Genomic DNA, 18,675 nt, shown 5'->3' with positions numbered 1-18,675 from the left:
GTGGCTGTGGAGGTGATGTCAATGCCCCATCATCTTTGCACGCCTTCTCCATTCTTACACAGAATGCCTTGCGTTCTAGCTGGCCTGGCGCAAATACCCGTGGCTCTTATTTCCCGCCGCCACCACCCCCCCTCTCTATATCTGCCTGTCTGTCACGGTTTGGTGACGTCTAGCAAAGACCGAAGGCCAGACCGTTGCCGCCCTCCCAGCTCTTGGCGTCCTGCGAGTATCAAATGGTTGGTAGATGGTGGTGGTGGGATGCGGCATAGGTAGGAAGAGCATTGTTGAATGTGACGCTGAGGGTTCGCTCCCCCCCCCCCTTCGGAGAGATGATTGCTACCCTCACATCCATCAATCCATCCCTCCCTCTTCGTCACACCCCGTATAATTAATGGTCTAGACTATTACTTCGTAGCTTGGTGTGGGACCCCAAACTGCGGAGCTGATGATGATGATGGTCGATGGATGGATGGGCTGTGATAGGTTCTGGCGAGCAATATTGTGGATGGAAAGTTGATCGGAGGAGTGTGTGTTTCGAGAGGATTCTATTGATAGTCGGATGTTCCAGAAAGCCCATTCTGCCTTGTCTCCATCCCAAATGTGTCCTTCCTCATGAATTCTGTAGATGTCACATAACTGATTGGCCATTACATCAGATTGAAAAGTACAGCCACAATCACGAGCTCAATGTGATAATAAGAAGATATACAATTGTCGATCGACAGCCAAGTGCTGAAGGGGTCCACCATTACTATCAACGCTGTCTTTCATTGGGGAATCCTCATGCGACTGTCACATGCTGCTTGGCCTTGCAAGGCAGCTCATGACGACGATGGTGGTACTACAACGCCATTAGATACCGTGAGAACGACCGTCATTCAGCGCAACCCCCCAGCCCGTTGGGATGCAAGGCAATATCATTGCGGAGCAGACACCTCTTACTTCTGGGGAACCTACCAAATAACGCACACACCCCGCCCGTTACCACCACCACCAAGCCACTAGAGCATGGAGAAACAACATCCCAGGGAGCCAATGGACGACCGCGAGCACACGAGTACTCGATACTTCGCCAGCAATAAAACCTTCCGCAACGAAGGATGCACGCATGTGCTTAGGATGATGTAAACGCCGCCACTGCGGGCAGGGGGGCTTCTCCTCTCTTGGGGCCAGACGTCTTTTTCTGGGGCTAGATCGGTTAGAAAACAGCCCAAACGCCTCGAGAAAAATAAGAGTACGGGGCCAGAGCACCCATCGTAAACAGAGTGTGGACCCTGAATCTGGGGATCGACAGATCGGCCAACCAGCTCCGAGGGCGGCTGGGCTGAGCTGGCTTGTGAGACCACGTCTCTCGACATCACGCGAGATGATATCAGTGGAAACCTGGGGAAACTCCCAAGAACAAGCTGGCGGGAAGGTCGACGCGCAAAGTCAATTTACTTGGTGCTTGCTTGACGTCACTATCTCCTTGCTTGCAGAAGCCAATGATGTCCGGAGGGGGTTTATGCAGGTCTTGAAGAGACTGCCAGGTCGATTCCGGTGGTGTGCTTGCCGAATGCTCTCCTCTACTCCCCTGAGCTCGATGTTTTCGATTTGCTAGTTTTAAATTGGGTCGTTAGATATAGAGAGGTATGCTGAAGCCCCAGACAGTAAGTCAAAGTTTGGAGTGCAAGTAGAATGGGATGTTTGCCTGGCAGCGATGTTGATTATCCAATATCAGAAGAAATTTAGATGCTTCGAGATATCGAGAATATGAAGTAAAATTTTCATTATCAAGATGTAGACTTACAGAAGTAAAGCATGTTAGCTGCCTCCAATCACACTTTTTATGATGAGTACTTTCAATCAAGACCTAAATCAGTGCAGGAAAGAGACCAGATCACGTTCGGTATTTTTTCCTTCACAGTTGACACAAGATGTTTGAATGGTACATTACAATTGATGCAGAATTGCGATCCTCCGTGATGTGAGTGCTGCACATGTCTCATGGCATCAGCATCTCTCTCGAGGTGCAAGTTTTGAATTTGGCGAATATAGCCTGGTGCTCGTTCTTCTCCGTCGTTAAAGTTGCAAAAACTGGTAGAGCTCTTTTTCAATCTAGCATGAATGAGTCAGGTGTACAATATGTTTCTCATGCGGTTGTTCACGATCATTCTTGCGCCTCGTTGCCTCCGCTTGTCGTCCGCCAAGGTCTTCTCAGGGACGATATTGCTAATATTAAGTCCAGATGGAAAGCCTGCGATCATTGACATGTTTCTCAACACAAATTCAGAGCAAAGAGAAGGGGACAAAGAAGAAAGAAAAAAAAGCAAAGTTTCGTGCAAACACTCTAGAAGTTCATGATGTGAACCAGACAGACCTGTAGGGACTCCTCTATCCTGCGAGGTTGTTGACATTGATGACCCAAGTCCTGCTCATGGGGTTGTACTCCAAATCATACACAGTCTCTTTCCTGTCCTCGCCTTCATATCGGTACGTGATTCCCAGATTCGGCTCCCCATAGTGGCCCATGAACTCGAGATCCAGCTTGATGTCCTCGCTTGGATCGCTGGCGCCGCGGAAGTGGATGATAAACGGCTCGGATCTCACAAGGCGCCTGTTATTGGTGCACCTGACAGACCGGAGGAACGACATGGGCGTACCATCGACATCAACACCAGAGACCTTGACCTGGAGCCGCCCGCCAGCATCAAGACTCCCCGCCACCACAAGCCTGCGCCGCAGCACAAAGGTAGGTATCGGACACTCAAGCTTCCTCATGACCCTCTCCATCAGATCGTCCGCCTTCGCATGAATGCGCACATCAGCCAACTCGTCCATCGGCGTGTTCTGGAGGTTACAGATGACCAGAGCTGCCGTCTTGCTGCGGCCGACAGTCTCGGGGATCTCGCATGCCGGCGGTACCCTCAGCGAGGAGCCGAGGACGAGGCACAGGTCGGCCTTCTTTGCGTGCTTGCGGGCTTCTTTGAGAGGAGTCTCTGGGAGATACTCGCCAAAGTTGATGATACTGTCCAGAAGCACACCCTTGCATAGCGCGCACTTACGCCCTGTGCGGTGATCATTAACGTGGTTGTGGTCGGGCGCCACGGCTCGAAAGTCTGTATTGGGTAACGTTTAGTAAATAATCATGAAAGGCCGTTGAATAGGCAGCCAAGTCCCTTTCCCCGGCGGGTGACTCACCGCGGATGTACTCCTTTCCGCACTCCTTGCAGTACTCGCGATTACTGTTGCCGTGCAGCTCTGAGATCCTGTCCTGTTGTTCAAAGTCAGCAACTTGCCTCCATGGACATATAATCCGTCAACAGATTGAGGCAGCCCTACAGGCGAGATCCCGCTCTTTCTGTGCAGCCCGTCGCAGTTCTGGCTGACCAGATACTTCATCATTCCCCGATCCTGCAGCTCAACGAGAGCCATGTGCGCGGGAGTAGGGAGGGCCTGCACTGTATCGATGGACCTGATAGAGGATTCTCTGCCCTGCGCCATGAGGGTCCAGACACCTTCTGGACCTCGAAAATCCGCGATGCCTGTACTGGCCATCAGATTGATTAGGTTCCCTCTCTCTCTTGCATCGTGTTTTTTATTGATTCTTCAGAGAGGTCCACGTACCTGCCGAGGTGCTTACGCCTGCACCAGTGAATACGATGAAGTGCTTGCTGCGGCGGATCCGTTCGGCGAGGTCCGCAGCCTTGCGATCCACCACATCGGACTCTTCTTGATGCTCCTGTTCTGCGATTTTGGGAGCGGTTGTAGCCATAGTGAACGAGTTGAGGATGGAAAAGATAAAGAGAAAATTGAATAGAAAAAAGTGAGTCTGTGAATCCCAAGTTGAAGTTCACACTTTTCTTATATATTGTGCGCGGTAAGCGTGCGCTTTAGGCAGCAATACCCACTTGATGGCGGGCTGGGGGGCGTGTGAACTACGGGGTGGGTAGAAAGTTAGTGCCCTTCATCAAGTGTCTGCCTAAGTACCAAATGAACTCAAAGGCTGAACTTGGAGATTTGGCTCCCTGACCAGACTTGACACATTGTGATGTGTGCTGATTGGCTGAGTGGTTGGTATTGAAAAGTATTGATGGTCTCAAAGATGTTGGGCTTCCAGGAATACTGACCTCTTGGCTGATTACTATAGAAAATTGTAATGAATAGCTTTGTCTGTTTTGTCCAAAAACAAACAAAAGGATACAGCAGCAGAGTCCTAGTGATTGGCGCATAACTCTTCCTCTCAGACAAGTTATTTCACAAAGATTGCGAATATGCTGTTCTTTGCTAAATGAGAGTATCGAAAACTACTGCTCGCTCTGTCGATGGCATGTTGATGAATCACATGCATGCCAGCTTGGAGACAGAGAATCTTCAAGGTCTCGACTTCGAGATGACTTGAGTTGGTGGTATGTGGCTCGGCAGCTGGTTTGTTTCTCGATCAACAGCTTTGTCAGTTCACAGCGTGACGATGCAGGATTCTTGTTGCAACAATTCGCTTGACATACTGGTTGCTACGCAGCTTATTGGCAGTCAATATGACAAGGTGAGTGTCGTCTTGGAAGTGCAGCATGCACTGACCCCATGTGGTATGATGAATATGATAATGCATGGTCATCATGCTGGGCAGGAACATATGGACAGCAGTACAAGCATTGCGATTATGATTCTTGAGATTGTTGTGCTTTCTGCTGCATACATGACAGAAGAAGCACAAATTGTCCTAACTGCAGCTCTTAGTATACCCAGCAGACATGTATTATGTAACAGTGAGTTGCCATATGAATTTGGACTATTGAATTTGTCAATGAAATTTTGTCATTACTTTGGTAAAGGCTCTCTGCAGTATCGTGAAACACTTTCATTGCGGAGGCTCTTGGTGAATATTATGTCACCATAACCTCGTACAAACAACATCGAAGCTGTAGCTCAATTCAAGTGACCACAATCTCGAGTATGCATGTTTCATGTAGGTGCTTAACTGTGAAGCAAAATGAACTGAATTCATGATGTCCTCGGTCATTCAAGTCCCGTCACGGTAAACAAGGTGAGAAATGCACATGCACAGAGTGATAGCCAGACATTGCCCAAACCTCTCCTACTCCAATTTTATATAACAAGGACTATGAAATGAACAAGCAAGTAGGCTTTCCCGTCCGTTAAAACACCACAATATCAAACATACTAGTAACATACATACGAAGAAGCATACACCATGGCTAGTGAGGAAGGCACCAGCCCGAGCGAGCACTCCGTGAACATCGAGCTTCAGGTGATGCACCCATACCAGCAGTCAAACAACGGCCCAGGACCATCATCGGCCCAAGAGCCTATCAACCAGCAGCCCGAGCCTGCGAAACCCATGGAACAACCCAAACCAGTGAAGCATGTCGCCTGGGAAGACAAGCCTCGAGCCTCTCAAGATTCCCAATCGGCTGAACATCAGTACTACTCCTTCCCGCCGTTCACCTACAACCCTAAACCAACCACGTATCCATTTTCCAACATGTGGAAGAAGCCTGACAATGGCAAGGGAAAGAAGAAGGAGTAGTCTTGGTCGACATGATCTCTGGAGGCAGCTGCCTCCAGCAACATTGCCCGTCCCTCAAAAACATTTTGGACCTTCCATCACGGACACACAAGAAAGCACTCTGAAACAGAGAGGGAAAGCTGTATCCTTGACCGACTCATCATCCACGTGGTCACAGTCTTGTGCCTAAGAGACTCGAGTCCACTGTCGTTGCCACACAAGGTACTTCATTTATAATAACATCTGCAGGATAGATGAGAAGCTAACATAGTTTTAGGGAGATGGCGACTTAATGATGCAGACCAGGAGGTATATCTTGTGTACACAGTGGTAGAAGGTTTATGTATTCGACTACCAGGATAAATAGTGTCGTATTCGTAGAACGATCCGAGGACTGATAGTATCTGGTTGAGATACACGAAGTCTTGAAACCTTTCGCCATTCAACATGCGTAGATGTTGGTATTAGGAGAATGTGATCCTGTTCCCCTGCTAGGCTTCTCTCCTTTTTTATTATTATTCGGAACTTTGAATTCCTACAAAGTCCAATATTCAAACGAGTCGGTATATCACGCCCATAAGAAGCTCGAAGATCCGGATTTTCAACTGAAGCTGGCCCATTCTGCCCTCAAGTCATCAATGAGATTCGACATGGGCCAGCCAGTACGCGCCTCACAACTTCTGATCAAGGCGATAATGATGTCGCGGTTCTTCATATCCTGGGTGCAGAGCCCAGCACCAAACAGGCACTGCGCCGAGAGGATCTGGCAGCCCTCGTCCTTCAGCTCCATAGCGATGCCGCAGATGGCGTCGACGGCGTCCGAAAGAACGCGCTGGGTCTGTAAATATGTGTGAAACCCCCCCTCAGCCGGGCGATGGAGAGTGATCAGGATCTTTGCAAAGTGATATGCTTGTATGGCAACGCCATACTGGGGAGGGTGTATCCAGAGTGGTCTAAAGGCCGAGTTTGCAAGGTGCGGAGTGGGCAGAGGCCTGTACGCTGGCCCCAGAGACGCCCGCCACTGCTCAAGTGCCGCCAGGAGTGTCTCTGAAGCCTGCACCTTCTCACTCATGGCCATGGAGGTAGATGCAGACTCTGCGCAGTAGTTCACGGCCTGTGACAGGAGATAGATAGCCCGGTTGGCAAGCTCGTCCTGGCTCAGCTCTGACACGACCTTGATGGGCCTCCAGAAGCTGAAGCAGGCTCGCTTTTCACGGAACGCAGCCCACAGGTCTTGACGCAGCCAGGCCCACCACACGGCCTGCCGAAGACCGCCAGAGGCTCCGTGGACTTCCTGTGAGCGCTGGATCCAGAAGACGCCCTTGAGGTGCCGTTTCCAGTTGCTGTTTGCGTCGTCGAGCATCTCGTAGGTCGAGATGATGATCACTGTGGCGAGCAGCTCTTCGGATCGGGTGTATGTTGTATACTGTAGGGACTCCTGGACGTAGTGCAAGGTTTCATAATAATATTGGATGGGGACGTTGACATCCGTCTCTGGAGTCTGGGTTCTCGCTATCGCATGACGAGAAGCCAAGGCAAGAATGGCCTTCATGAGGCCCAGATTGCGCAACTGTTCACATTCATCAGTTAGCTCCGAGGTACATATTAGCATGGCAGAATTTGAATTTTTGGGGGAATCCGGTGCACGTACTGCGAGCCTGGTAGCATGGGTGGAGAAGTGTTTTCGTGGATCGCACAGGTCCAGCCATGAGGCAGCGTGTTCGACAAAAGTTCTGAATAGATAAGCCTCATGGCTCTGAAGGGGGATGTCGTGATTCAGTTGCCACGCATAGTGTTCAGACGTGACTTCAGGATCCTCATGCTCGGAAACCCTCGAGGGTACATTTACTGCGGCGATGGATGAGGAGGTAATCGGCACTGGGGGTACAGAGTCTTGTGGTCCTCCTGTCTGCAGGGTATGTTGCACTGCATTCTGGTCTCCTGCTGCTGGGCTTGGATAACGTGTCGAGGTTAACGAAAATCCCTTATCGGCCTGGGCTGCATCGTGTGCCAGCAGACCGAGCCAGCGCGTGGAAGCAAGGTCCGCGGTCAATAACTCGGAAGCGACAGTGTCCGGGCTGTAAGTGTACTGCAGGTGATGGTCGCTGTCCAACCTTTGGAGAGCCTGTGGTACCTGAACTGCAGCAGTGTTTGGATATGGAAACTCTACTCCGTAGGCTGCAGGCAACGACGACACCTGACTCTGCTGAAGAGGTGTGGTTGCTGCCTCGGCCACCACCTGGGGGACAACATGGCTGGGTGACGACGATTCCTCAGCTACTAAAGCCCTTAAAGAGGCCAAGTCCGTTGTTGTTTGTGCAGTAGAGATCTCTGTTATCTCGCTTGGAGGTTCTCCATTGTGTCGCGAGCCGATGTCAGGAAAGACACAGTCTCTGCTGGAAATAGAACATGGCCCACACACAGGCTGACGCTCATCACATTTCTTGTGTCTCCTCCGGCATGTTAGACTTGAGAGGGTCAGCAAGATATTTATAAAGGCATCCGAACGAATCAGGAAATTCTAATCAATGTCTTTGGAACCCTTTGCGTCTCGAGACTCAATCTCGGAACGAGGACAATAGATGGATCTCTCCACACTTACCAACCACTCGTCGTCCTCAACCCTTTTCCCCTGGACTTCCGGACTCTTTTCTTCGGCCTCTCGAGGCCTTGCATCCTGCAGCCTCGCTGAACCGCGACTCGACAGCCCCTCCGTTGTCACATTGATATTTGACAAACCGGTGCCCTGATTAGACGCGAGATTGGAGGGAGGAGTAGGAGAGGAGAAGCGCGACTCGGCGGCGGTTGACCTCTGTCTCCCTCTGCCCGGACTCTTGCTCGGCAAGAGGGACTTTTCTACCACGAGCCGCGTCTCACTGTGCAAATTAAACCTGGTAACGCGGTATGATAGGTCAGTCTTTGTGGGGTGGTGGAGCTGGGGAAACATGGCCCGCTTCTCCAGACCCGCTGGCCTGTTCCATTTCGAGAGTTACCTCATGGTCCTTTGGGGATTAGGCTCGGAACTGGGCGCGACTCGTGGCCATGGTACTGTTGCCATGCCGAATCGTCACAACCATTACGAAAAGCGTGACTCGTTATTCGGCCATGTCAACCAGAAAAGCATCGTAAAGAGCTAGTGTATTTGAAGTGAGTGAAATATATTACCTGACATCATTATCATCCCTGTGGTCTTCAACGAAAACATCGATACCAGGCACGCCTTATTCATTCCACCATTCGAGACTTTTGGCCCAGTGACACGATGGAGTGGAAGAAGCAAAACAAGACATATCAAATCCTCAAGGCTGCCGACGATGGCGGTTATGGTGTGGTCGCGGCCATCGCGTACGTTTTCAACTCTTGAGGCAGTTGGAAGTCAGGCTGACCACCTCCAGGTACAACATCGAGAGCATCTTGGGCCTCATCCGTGCAGCAGAAGCAAAACGCTCACCGCTCATTCTGCAGCTGTTTCCCTGGGCTATCACCTACAGCGACGGGCTCTTAGTTCACGCCGCAGCACAATACGCACGGCAAGCGTCTGTGCCCGTGTCGATCCACCTTGATCACGCACAAGACGAGGCATTGATTAGGCATGCGGCGGCAAACCTTCCATTTGACTCCATCATGGTGGATATGAGCCACTATGAAATGGACGAGAACCTGAGGAAGACCCGAGAACTGGTCGCCTTCTGCAACGAGCACAAGATTACGACCGAGGCGGAGCCAGGACGGATCGAGGGCGGTGAGGATGGTATCGCTGATACTGCGGACCTCGAAGGCGCCCTGACTACGTCTGAGCAGGTCGAGGATTTCATTGCTACCGGAATCGACTTTCTCGCACCTGCTTTTGGCAACGTGCACGGGGACTACGGGCCCAAGGGCCCTAACCTGGAGTATGACAGGCTCCAAATGATCAGAGAGAAGGTTGCTGGAAGGGTGCGCCTGGTCGTGCACGGAACAAACGACTGGCCCGAGGAGGTCACCAAGAAGTGCGTGGCTGGTGGGTGTGTGAAGGTGAACGTCAACAAGTTGGTCCTGCTCGACTACAACAACTACCTCAAGAGCAATGCGCCCACAAAGCCTCTTACCACGTTGATGGAGGAGGGAACCAAGGAAATTCAGAGGCTGACAGAATGGGCTCTTGATGTTTGTGGAAGTACTGGAAAAGCTTAGAGCCTGTAATTCATATCGGTGTAATCTGTGCCGAGAAATCAAAATCAAAGCTCTACGAACGTGGAAACTGCCGACAAGTGCGATCTGTTTCGAGTGTCGTTCTCTGCCTAAGTATCACATTGCAAAATAAGTCTTAGGGTTGCAATCGATCAACGCTGACGCAGCGAAGAGCCCCTAAGCTGCTATTGTTCGGGTGCATGTGATTTTGCATGAGGCTCCTAACCCGCCCATCGTACGTGACCGGACCTGGATCTTGGTCTGTTAGGACGAACTTATGGATATTATTCAATCCGTATTGGTCTGTATATATTTCTCTAATATTAAAGCGGTGTCACGAGTCCATCTGTCAGTTTACTTGTCATAATCTCAAGAAATTTTCAACTTTTGTATGTCGCGCCAGAGTACCGTATAAGTATGTTATCTCCCCCCACCCCCCCCCCCAAAAAAAGAAAAAGAAAGAAGAAGAAGAAGAAGAAGAAGGACACCAGATATCAACTCATGGCTTCCTCAATCTTTACTTTGTGATGCTGTGTGGAACTGAGGTCTACTGTTTTGGTTTTACATGTCAACACAATGGACGAGAATCGAGATAACATCAAAATCTGGTTGGCTTATGCATAATTATGTTGATAATACTATTGAGAAATCTATGCCGCTGCAGCTATGCTAGTACCGTTGTCATAATCTATGATACACTGGACCTTTGCTGCTGAAGAAGATGCCTTAAATACATCCATTGATTAGAAATAGTCACCTGGAGGAGAAGTATGGCTTGTCGACCTACTGGATCAAACTTGTAAGTCAACCACTCTCTTACCAGTCTCCTGGCAAGCTCCACACCGATCACTCTAGCACCGAGACATAGAACCTGAGCGTTGTTGCTCAGGATAGATCGTTCAACACTGAAACTGTCGTGCGCCGTGACAGCCCTGATGCCCTTGACTTTATTCGCTGAGATTGCAACACCCAGACCGGTCCCGCAGATTAACACTAATCCACCACCGAGGACATCAGTCACAAGGTTACTCCAAACATCTAGAAGAAAAGAAGACCGGAATGAAGACTCACAAGCGCGGTCAGCCTTGCCTTGAGCAACGAGCTCAGCAGCGGCAATAGCAAAGTGAGGATAAGCGGTTTTGTCTGACGACGACTCTGGGCCAACGTCAATGACCTCGCTCACCCTCGGATCTGCACTGAGGTCCTTGATGAGAGTGGATTTGTAGTCGAAGCCGGCATCGTCGCCACCAAGAACAATGCGATATCCAGCCATGGTCGATAGGAAGGGAAGCAATGCAGACTGGGATAAGGCGTTGGAGACTGTTTAGAAAAGCTGAGGATTCAAGTAATGAGTATTTACGAGAAGTCAAAGGGCCTCACTCTTCAGCAATATTTCAGTGGCCTTGACTAGGCCGCGATATATCAAATGCTACCAGTGTTGCTCTTTGTGTGGGTCCAAACGAGGAGCGTCGTCTTGACCCGGGCAGCATTCAAAGAGGGTACTGGGCCGCGAATCGGACGCCTAACTCTTTCCAATTCTTGTTGAGTATTTTGCTGCAATGAGTTCGTACAAAAAAGGGACTCCTCGTGGGCAGATTCGAGAGCGCATGTACGTGGAGCGGCAAGGGACCTCGACACGCGGCACGACGACTGTGTGTCACGCTGTTCGTGTTGAGTACTTGCGTTTCGTTATACGAACTCGGCTCCAAAGAACTCAGTCACGAAACAACAGGCTATCTACCGTTCGAATGGTCCGCTATATGTATTTTCCTCGCATGGTTTTGGGCCTACTGCCCGTCATGGCCAGAGTGGACATTTTCGGCAGGGTGACACTGTCCGCATACTGCTGCGTTTAGACAGCGATGTAGGTAGTAGTAGTGTGTATATCTTATTTAGAAGAACGGTTCTTCAAATTCAAGACTTTTTCTGAGGTGTCCTTAAGTTGTTCTTTATTAGCGATATATACAGAGACAGTTGACATCTTCAGCTTGCTCGTCCAATCCCAATTCCGAGAATGTCGGATAAGCACTTCTTCCCAGAGACTGCGGCCAACACACTGGTGCCCCGTTACCTGAGGGCCCTCACAGCCGCCAATACTCATCTTGCCCTGATAGAGCCAGAACGAGTTGTCTACGACCCCTATCATGACCCGAACACCGTCTCGATCATCAGCGGCGGTGGTTCTGGCCACGAGCCGGGATGGTCGGGATTTGTGGGCACGGGCGCGCTGGCGGGAGCTGCGTGTGGTGATATCTTCGCTTCACCTAGCACAAAGCAAGTTCTCGCGGCGATCAAGGCAACGCCCTCTGAGCAGGGCCACATCTTGATGATCACCAATTACACAGGTGACAAGCTTCATTTCGGGTTGGCGGCAGAGCGGGCCAAAGCACAAGGTCTGTCCAAGAATGTCGCTATGATCCATCTAGCAGACGATGTATCCATTGGCAGAAGCAAGTGTGGCGCAGTCGGGAGAAGAGGCATGCCGGGCCACATCATTCGTGAGTCTTTCATTTGCTCGAGGGGGTCAGTCATGGATTTTGAACAAGATATGTTGACAAGTGATTTGCTGTGCTGCAGCTATGAAGATCACAGGTGCTGCGGTTGGCAGGAAATACAGTTTTGAGCGGTGCGTGGAGTTGGGACGAGGTGTGAATTCTCACGTCGTCTCGATTGGATCTGCTCTTGATCATTGCCACGTACCAGGTCGTCAACGGAATGAGACCGTGCCCCAGGATGTGGCTATAGTCGGTGCTGGTATTCACAACGAACCAGTACGTTCTCTGACTCCAACTTAAATTTCAAACGAAGATTAAACAGAGAAGACCCGACTGATCATCATCTAGGGAGCGCAAAAATTATCACCTTTTCCTTCTGTGGAGAATCTGATTCAGCACTGTCTGAAATTGCTCTGCGACTCGAACGACACGGAGCGATATTTCGTCACATTCGAGCCCAATGACTCCAGTGTTCTGGTTGTGAACAATTATGGAGGATTGTCGAATCTGGAGCTGGGGGCGCTGACTGATGAAGTGATCATCCAACTACGTATGCATACCCACCTTCCAGAAAGGAGGAAACAAAGTGCTTGCAGATTTGTACCCATGCTGATTTCGATCAAAATTAAAAATAGAAACGAGCTGGAAGATTACGCCAGTCAGGGTCCTCACTGGGGCTTTTGAGACATCACTGAATGCCCCAGGCTTCTCTATCTCGCTCTGCAATCTGTCGGCCGCTTCAAGAGAAATCAGTGCTCCTGTAACAGAGCTATTAGAGCTTCTGGATGCTCCTACCACAGCAGTCTCATGGCCAAACTTGACGGCTCCCAGACCGGAAGGCGATTTCAGACAAGCGTTGCCGGTGCAGATGAATGGGGCTGCCAAGTCCAATGAGGGCGCCGATATAGTTGGTAAGTGCCTTGGTCAGTCTAGTTACATGTTTTCACAAAGCTCATACTTCTCATAGTGGACCCAACTCTCCTTAAAATCGTCATTCGTGCGGGATGCGAAGCTGCCATCGCGGCAGAGCCCAACCTAACGAAATGGGACATGGTCATGGGAGACGGAGACTGTGGCGAGGCTGTGCAGGGTGTGTCCGAGGGTGAGTGTTCTTGTTTTTTGTTGAGTTTGCATACATATAAATGACATCTAGACCAGCCATTATCAAGATTCTGGATGCGGGTGGAGCAGACAGAGGATCTGTGGTCGACTTCCTCAACAGCACAACGGACGCTGTTGATGATATGGGAGGGACCTTGGGTGCTATCCTGGGCATTTTATTGTCGGCATTCACTTCTGCTCTGAAGACGTCAACCTCGACAGGCCCCTCACATGCAAACGCCGAGGAGTTCGCTGTCGCATTAGAGCAGGCGGTCGCTGCCCTCAAGACCCACACAGGGGCAAGGGAGGGCGACCGAACTGTAATGGACGTTCTGCTCCCCTTTGCTCAGGATTTTGCCAAGGTAAAGGACTTTCATCACGCTGTCGGGGTCGCCAAGGAGAAGGCTGAAGCTACACGATACTTGAAGGCTAAGTTTGGACGAGCAACTTATGTTGCAGAGGCACAGGGTCAGGAGTTGCCCGACCCTGGGGCGTGGGCATTGTATGAGTGGTTGAGCGGCATGTCCAAAGCTATGAAGTCCTTCTCGTCGGGAGGTATGCCTTAATACAAGCTGAACAACGGCATATGCTACACCTAATGCATCAAATTCAAATTGCGCGTGTAGTTACAAAATAGCTAGGGCAACCATTGATTGTTAAATTGTTCGTTCGTAGTTTTATGTTTTCTATCAAGGTGATATTTAGATATGACCACCCGATAACTGGGCCAGGGATAGCAAATCATGTAGCTTGTATCAATTAAAGTTTTCTCTTTTCATACTCTCATTTTGTATTTCCCGGTGCCCTGTTTCTTCCAAGTCCAACGGGGAGTGAGTATGCTCCGGGATGGAGAAGCAGAAGGATGCCTCTTATTACGACAAGCTTTGTCTACATAACCAGACTTAACAACAAGTCTTTCTCAATACGAAGAATATAGATCTATCTAGAATAGTTCTCACTTAATACTAGGCTACTCCGCGCTCCGACGAGCTCGCCTATGCTTGAGCGCCAGCAGGTAAGTGTTACACGGAATAAATCCCGCGTGCCAGCAGCCGCACACAAGTTTCTTAGCTAGCTCTTTGTTACCGCCCGCGTCTCGTGGTTCTCCTCAACAACGGCCCAGCTATTTGGTACGCTTTGACAATCTAGTAAGGATTTTCAAGGCAGATCGCGGGGGGGAGGGGGAGATGAATCATCCACACTCACCGAGTCAGGATAATATCTGGGGACGCGGGGCCCCAGACCCCACCTGATGAACTGGGAGGAGACTCTGGCTATTGCTAAATTCCGTACTGGTCTTTGACTCCTCTGCCCAGTTGTCAAACATCCTTGATGGGTTCAGCCCAGACTAACGATGCCACCTAGGCTGAAATTAACACAGCCGTCCAAAACACCTCAGGCCATCTTTTGGCGAGCCTAGCATCGCAGAGGCTCGGAGCTACCCTCCCTTGAACATCAGCCGAGTGAACCGAATCGTGGGGTAGAGAGGTATGAGTACAAGAGAACCAGGACAAGCAACAGGTCATTATATGCTTAACTTAAAGACCTCGACTCCTGCCGATCCCTCTCGAGCCTCACTCCCGACTCGATTACATCTTGTTATAATTACCCCGTGACGACAACACGCTGGATACAGGCATTCTCACCCTTGGACTCTTTACTCCTCCTCCAGACAACATGGACGGCAAGCCAGGAAGCCAGCATGATGAAGAGACGCAAGTCGATCTTCCCAAGCCTCATGAGATTGGTGCAGTGGATGACTATGTACCCGATACCGAAGAGGAGCGCAAGCTTGTACGCAAGATTGACCTCTATCTCTTGCCCGCCATCTGGTGCATGTACCTTCTCTCGTACATGGACCGCACCAAGTGAGTTATTGGAACTCATTTCGAGGACTTTTCCGTCAACGCTAACACTGTACTCGCAAATCAGCATCGGCAACGCAAAGACGTCTGGCATGGCAACAGATCTTGGTCTCGGTTCGAACGAGTATTCAATGGCTCTCACAGTCTTCTTCATCGGCTATGTCGTCTGCGAAGTGCCCTCCAAGTACGCCAACTTCCAGGACAGGGACAACTGTTGCCTTGTGACACTTTGCTAACCTGCATAACCCAACACAGCATGATCTTAGCTCGAACGAGACCGTCCATTTTTCTTCCTACCATCATGTTCCTCTGGGGCTGTGTCACAATCGCAATGGCCTGGGTACCCAACTACCAAGCACTTGTTGGGTTAAGAGTCGTCGTGGGGGTCCTCGAGTCCGGGTTCGCGCCGGGTGTCCTCCTCATATTATCGTCATGGTATAAGCCAAACGAACAGGCTAAACGCTTCGGTGTCTACATTTCGGCTGCGATCCTGTCTGGTGCCTTTGGCGGGCTTATAGCCGGTGCTATCGAGCAGAACTTGGACGGTGCACACGGCCTCCCAGGTTGGAGATGGCTCTTTGTTGTGAGTCTTGCCTTATGCCGCATCGTATGTGTGGCCTGGTAATGAATGACACTCTCTGACTGATCAATACTATTCCTCAATGACAGGTTGAAGGAGCTGCCACTGCAGGATGGTCAATAGTCGCATCCTTTCTCCTCCTGGACTTCCCTGCCAACACGAAGCGCCTCACCGACCGAGAACGTGAATTAGCAACCAAGCGACTCCAATGGTCCAGACCAGTGGTGGGCGAAGAGAAGATGGGCCACCTCACAGCCCTGAAACACTCCGTCCTCAACTGGAGAACCTGGATCTTCGTTGTCGGCTACATGGCTGTCGTCGGCTCGTCCACGCTGTCATACTTCTACCCAACTCTCGTAGAGGGCCTCGGCTACAGCGGCGCCGTCACTCAGTACATGACAGTCCCCATCTACCTGGCTGCCTTCATCTGCACTGCCATCAACAGCGTTTTCATGGACAAGAAACCCCAGTACCGTGGCTACGCACTGGGCGCCTGGATGGGGCTCGCCATGGTGTGCGCGATCATCACCTGTGTTGTGTACAACTTTCACGCGAGGTATGCTCTGCTTGTCATCATGGCCAGCGGTCTCTGGGCCTCCAATGCACTCTCGCTGGCGTACGCGTCGACGACGTTTGGGTCTATGAATCATGAAGTCAGGGGCATCAGCCTTGCCATCGTCAACGCCATGGGTAACTTGGCACAGATTTATGGTGCATATCTGTTTCCGTCTGGCGATGCGCCCAAGTATCTCATGGGTTTTGGCGTCATCAGCGGGCTTTGCTTTACTGGTATTGTCTCATACCTTGCCTTGCAGGTCTTGCTCCGGAGGTACCCGAATTAAAAAGTACAAAGTATTTCGTAGCTGGCTAAGCGACGCATCACAAATTCGAAGATTCACACTATCCATTTGACCTTGAACGTGTCATATGGCTCATTGCATTAGAAAAAGCATCAGTACTTCATTTGGCGGTTTTTTTTTTTTGGGGGTTTTTTTTTTTGCAAGGACACATACAGCATGTAAGCCATTGAGTGTTGCTCATCGTCTCTCTGACATGATCTCATGCATACTGATGCTACACTTGGTATCTCGGCTTCTCGCATTTGCAAGAAAAGGGGGAGTTTGAAGGCAGATCAACCCCGGGTAGATAGACCCATTCCATCTCAATCTCTTGCTCGTAATTTTGGAATCTGAGACCGCTCCTTCATGCGAATCAGAGAGTTTAAACAAAAACTAGATTAGAAACAAATTAGACAGTCTCGTCTATACTTCGTCCCAGTCGAGGGGTAAACTCATTCAGCAAGGCATAAATTTTAACTCAACATTTAAAATATGCCCTCGAAGCTGCCTATATCTCATTATGTACAGCTCGCCCACATTTGTACCCCGACACTTCAACCAAAAGTGGAATACCCCGCCCGACTTCTGAGGTATTATCCAGCCTGGAAACGGTGTCCTGCGGGGGCTTGTTTGTGCATACAGTTCACACCCGAATTATGGGTTCATTTTGCTGATCCGGGGCAATGATGTTCGGGCCCCCACACGTTGACTCGTTATGTGTGGAGCCATGGGCAGTCTAAACCTTGTCTACACCAGGCAGAATGCGACCTCGTGACGCGGTCCTCGAGACGCGGCAATTAGTAGCGCAGCATGCGAAGTAGTGACGATGGCAGTGGATGCCTCTAAGAGCAGGCTGAAAGTCACTCAGCGATGACAGAGCTTCATAGAAAATTCATGAGTTCCTTATAAGAATCTTCACTCTGACCATAGACGGCGTTGAGGACTCCCGACAACCGCAATCGTCCCCCATCCACACACATCCACACAGCTCGACAGCATGTCCATCTCAAAGAATGTCATAATCACCGGGGCCGGCGGCATGATCGGCCCCATGCTGGCGAAGCGTCTCCTGAACGATGGTTACAACGTCGTGTTGACGGATCTCGTGCAGCCCAAGGTGCCTGAGGGTGTCGCGCATCCGGAGAATGCAAAGTGCTTGAAGGGCGATATTTGCGACCAGGCCTTCGTGAAGACGTTGATTGAGGCTGCACAGCCACTACATGCCATTTTCATCTTCCACGGCATTATGTCTGCGGGGTCAGAAGCCAACTTTGACTTGGTAAGTTTGAAATTTTGAGACTTGAGGAAAGAAGGAAAACAGTCGAGAGACAAAGAAACAAAAGCTGACCAATGCAACCTAAACCAGTCGATGAAAGTTAATGTCGAGAGCGTACGCAACCTGCTCTTGGCCCTGCGCCAGACCAACCCGGGTGTCCGCGTTGTCTACTCCAGCTCACAGGCCGTCTACGGACAGCCGCTGCCCAAAGTGATCACGGACGCCACGACGCCGACGCCTGAGGGGACCTACGGCGCGCACAAGTTCTCGACCGAGATCATTCTCAACGACATGCACCGCAAGGGCTTCATCGACGCCTTCGCCGTGCGCTTCCCCACCGTGGTCGTGCGGCCCGGTGCGCCTAGTAATGCGGCGCCGTCCTTCCTGTCCGGCATGTTCCGCGAGCCTATGAAGGGTGAGGAGTGCGTGATCCCGCTGACGGACCGGTCGTACCGGACGTACATATGCTCGCCGAGCAGCACGATCGAGAACCTGGTGCGGGTGTTGAACCTGAAGAGCGACGCACTGCCGAGGCATCAGAGGCATATCATGTTCCCTGGTGTGTCTACTACGATACAAGAGATGATGGACGCGCTGGCCAAGTTTGGGGGCGAGGACAAGCTGAAGCTGTTGAGGGAGGAGACGAACCCCGAGTTTGAGAGGATCCTGAGGAGCTGGCCGGAGGATTTCGACCCAAGTACGCCGGATCGGCTGGGACTGTTGAGGGACACGAAGGTGGAGGATTTGGTGAAGGAGTATATTGACTCGTTGAAAGCATAGACTAGACTAGAAAAAACGAGGCTATAGATATCGAAAAGCACCTCCAAAACCCCCACGGTT

The 18,675-nt window shown here is 50.7% G+C and overlaps 8 protein-coding genes across 8 annotated transcripts; 5 read left to right on the top strand and 3 right to left on the bottom strand.

Moving 5' to 3' along the window:
• Positions 1-2,197: 2,197 nt before the first annotated feature.
• M406DRAFT_270725 (DHS-like NAD/FAD-binding domain-containing protein) lies at positions 2,198-3,754 on the bottom strand (the record flags this gene model as incomplete). Its single annotated transcript, XM_040918089.1, has 4 exons — positions 2,198-3,098; positions 3,181-3,253; positions 3,322-3,524; positions 3,607-3,754. The coding sequence occupies 4 exons, from the start codon at positions 3,752-3,754 to the stop codon at positions 2,374-2,376; spliced, it is 1,149 nt and encodes a 382-aa protein (XP_040780713.1). The 3' UTR covers positions 2,198-2,373.
• A 1,310-nt stretch (positions 3,755-5,064) lies between these two features.
• Positions 5,065-5,759, top strand: M406DRAFT_320054 (uncharacterized protein). The gene has a single exon (XM_040919340.1). It carries the CDS (start codon positions 5,195-5,197, stop codon positions 5,528-5,530), a length of 336 nt encoding a protein of 111 aa, XP_040780712.1. The 5' UTR covers positions 5,065-5,194; the 3' UTR covers positions 5,531-5,759.
• A 351-nt stretch (positions 5,760-6,110) lies between these two features.
• On the bottom strand, positions 6,111-7,943 carry M406DRAFT_245423 (uncharacterized protein; the record flags this gene model as incomplete). Its single annotated transcript, XM_040916332.1, has 4 exons — positions 6,111-7,079; positions 7,161-7,357; positions 7,472-7,598; positions 7,680-7,943. Coding segments are annotated over 4 exons (1,557 nt in total), but the record flags the coding sequence as incomplete, so codon positions are not given.
• An 828-nt stretch (positions 7,944-8,771) lies between these two features.
• On the top strand, positions 8,772-9,682 carry M406DRAFT_247844 (aldolase; the record flags this gene model as incomplete). The annotated part of the gene is made up of 2 exons (XM_040916488.1): positions 8,772-8,854; positions 8,905-9,682. The coding sequence occupies 2 exons, from the start codon at positions 8,772-8,774 to the stop codon at positions 9,680-9,682; spliced, it is 861 nt and encodes a 286-aa protein (XP_040780710.1).
• Positions 9,683-10,329: 647 nt separating this feature from the next.
• On the bottom strand, positions 10,330-10,952 carry M406DRAFT_34495 (uncharacterized protein; the record flags this gene model as incomplete). Its single annotated transcript, XM_040922025.1, has 3 exons — positions 10,330-10,404; positions 10,467-10,672; positions 10,751-10,952. The coding sequence occupies 3 exons, from the start codon at positions 10,950-10,952 to the stop codon at positions 10,330-10,332; spliced, it is 483 nt and encodes a 160-aa protein (XP_040780709.1).
• A 741-nt stretch (positions 10,953-11,693) lies between these two features.
• On the top strand, positions 11,694-13,841 carry M406DRAFT_36092 (uncharacterized protein; the record flags this gene model as incomplete). Its single annotated transcript, XM_040923991.1, has 6 exons — positions 11,694-12,177; positions 12,257-12,450; positions 12,523-12,724; positions 12,810-13,085; positions 13,142-13,276; positions 13,333-13,841. The coding sequence occupies 6 exons, from the start codon at positions 11,694-11,696 to the stop codon at positions 13,839-13,841; spliced, it is 1,800 nt and encodes a 599-aa protein (XP_040780708.1).
• Positions 13,842-14,952: 1,111 nt separating this feature from the next.
• Positions 14,953-16,574, top strand: M406DRAFT_284199 (MFS general substrate transporter; the record flags this gene model as incomplete). Its single annotated transcript, XM_040918551.1, has 4 exons — positions 14,953-15,143; positions 15,208-15,324; positions 15,396-15,723; positions 15,810-16,574. 4 exons carry the CDS (start codon positions 14,953-14,955, stop codon positions 16,560-16,562), a joined length of 1,389 nt encoding a protein of 462 aa, XP_040780707.1. The 3' UTR covers positions 16,563-16,574.
• A 979-nt stretch (positions 16,575-17,553) lies between these two features.
• M406DRAFT_270718 (NAD(P)-binding protein) lies at positions 17,554-18,657 on the top strand (the record flags this gene model as incomplete). The annotated part of the gene is made up of 2 exons (XM_040918088.1): positions 17,554-17,838; positions 17,926-18,657. 2 exons carry the CDS (start codon positions 17,557-17,559, stop codon positions 18,613-18,615), a joined length of 972 nt encoding a protein of 323 aa, XP_040780706.1. The 3' UTR covers positions 18,616-18,657.
• Positions 18,658-18,675: the final 18 nt, after the last annotated feature.

Source organism: Cryphonectria parasitica (genome assembly GCF_011745365.1).
Source record: "Cryphonectria parasitica EP155 unplaced genomic scaffold M406scaffold_1, whole genome shotgun sequence".
Taxonomy (NCBI): Eukaryota; Fungi; Ascomycota; class Sordariomycetes; order Diaporthales; family Cryphonectriaceae; genus Cryphonectria; species Cryphonectria parasitica.
This window is presented reverse-complemented; position numbering and strand designations above follow the sequence as displayed.

Coding starts and splice junctions, on each gene's coding strand:
- M406DRAFT_320054 (XM_040919340.1), top strand. CDS start 5,195: ATGGCTAGTGAGGAAGGCACCAGCCCGAGCGAGCACTCCGTGAACATC.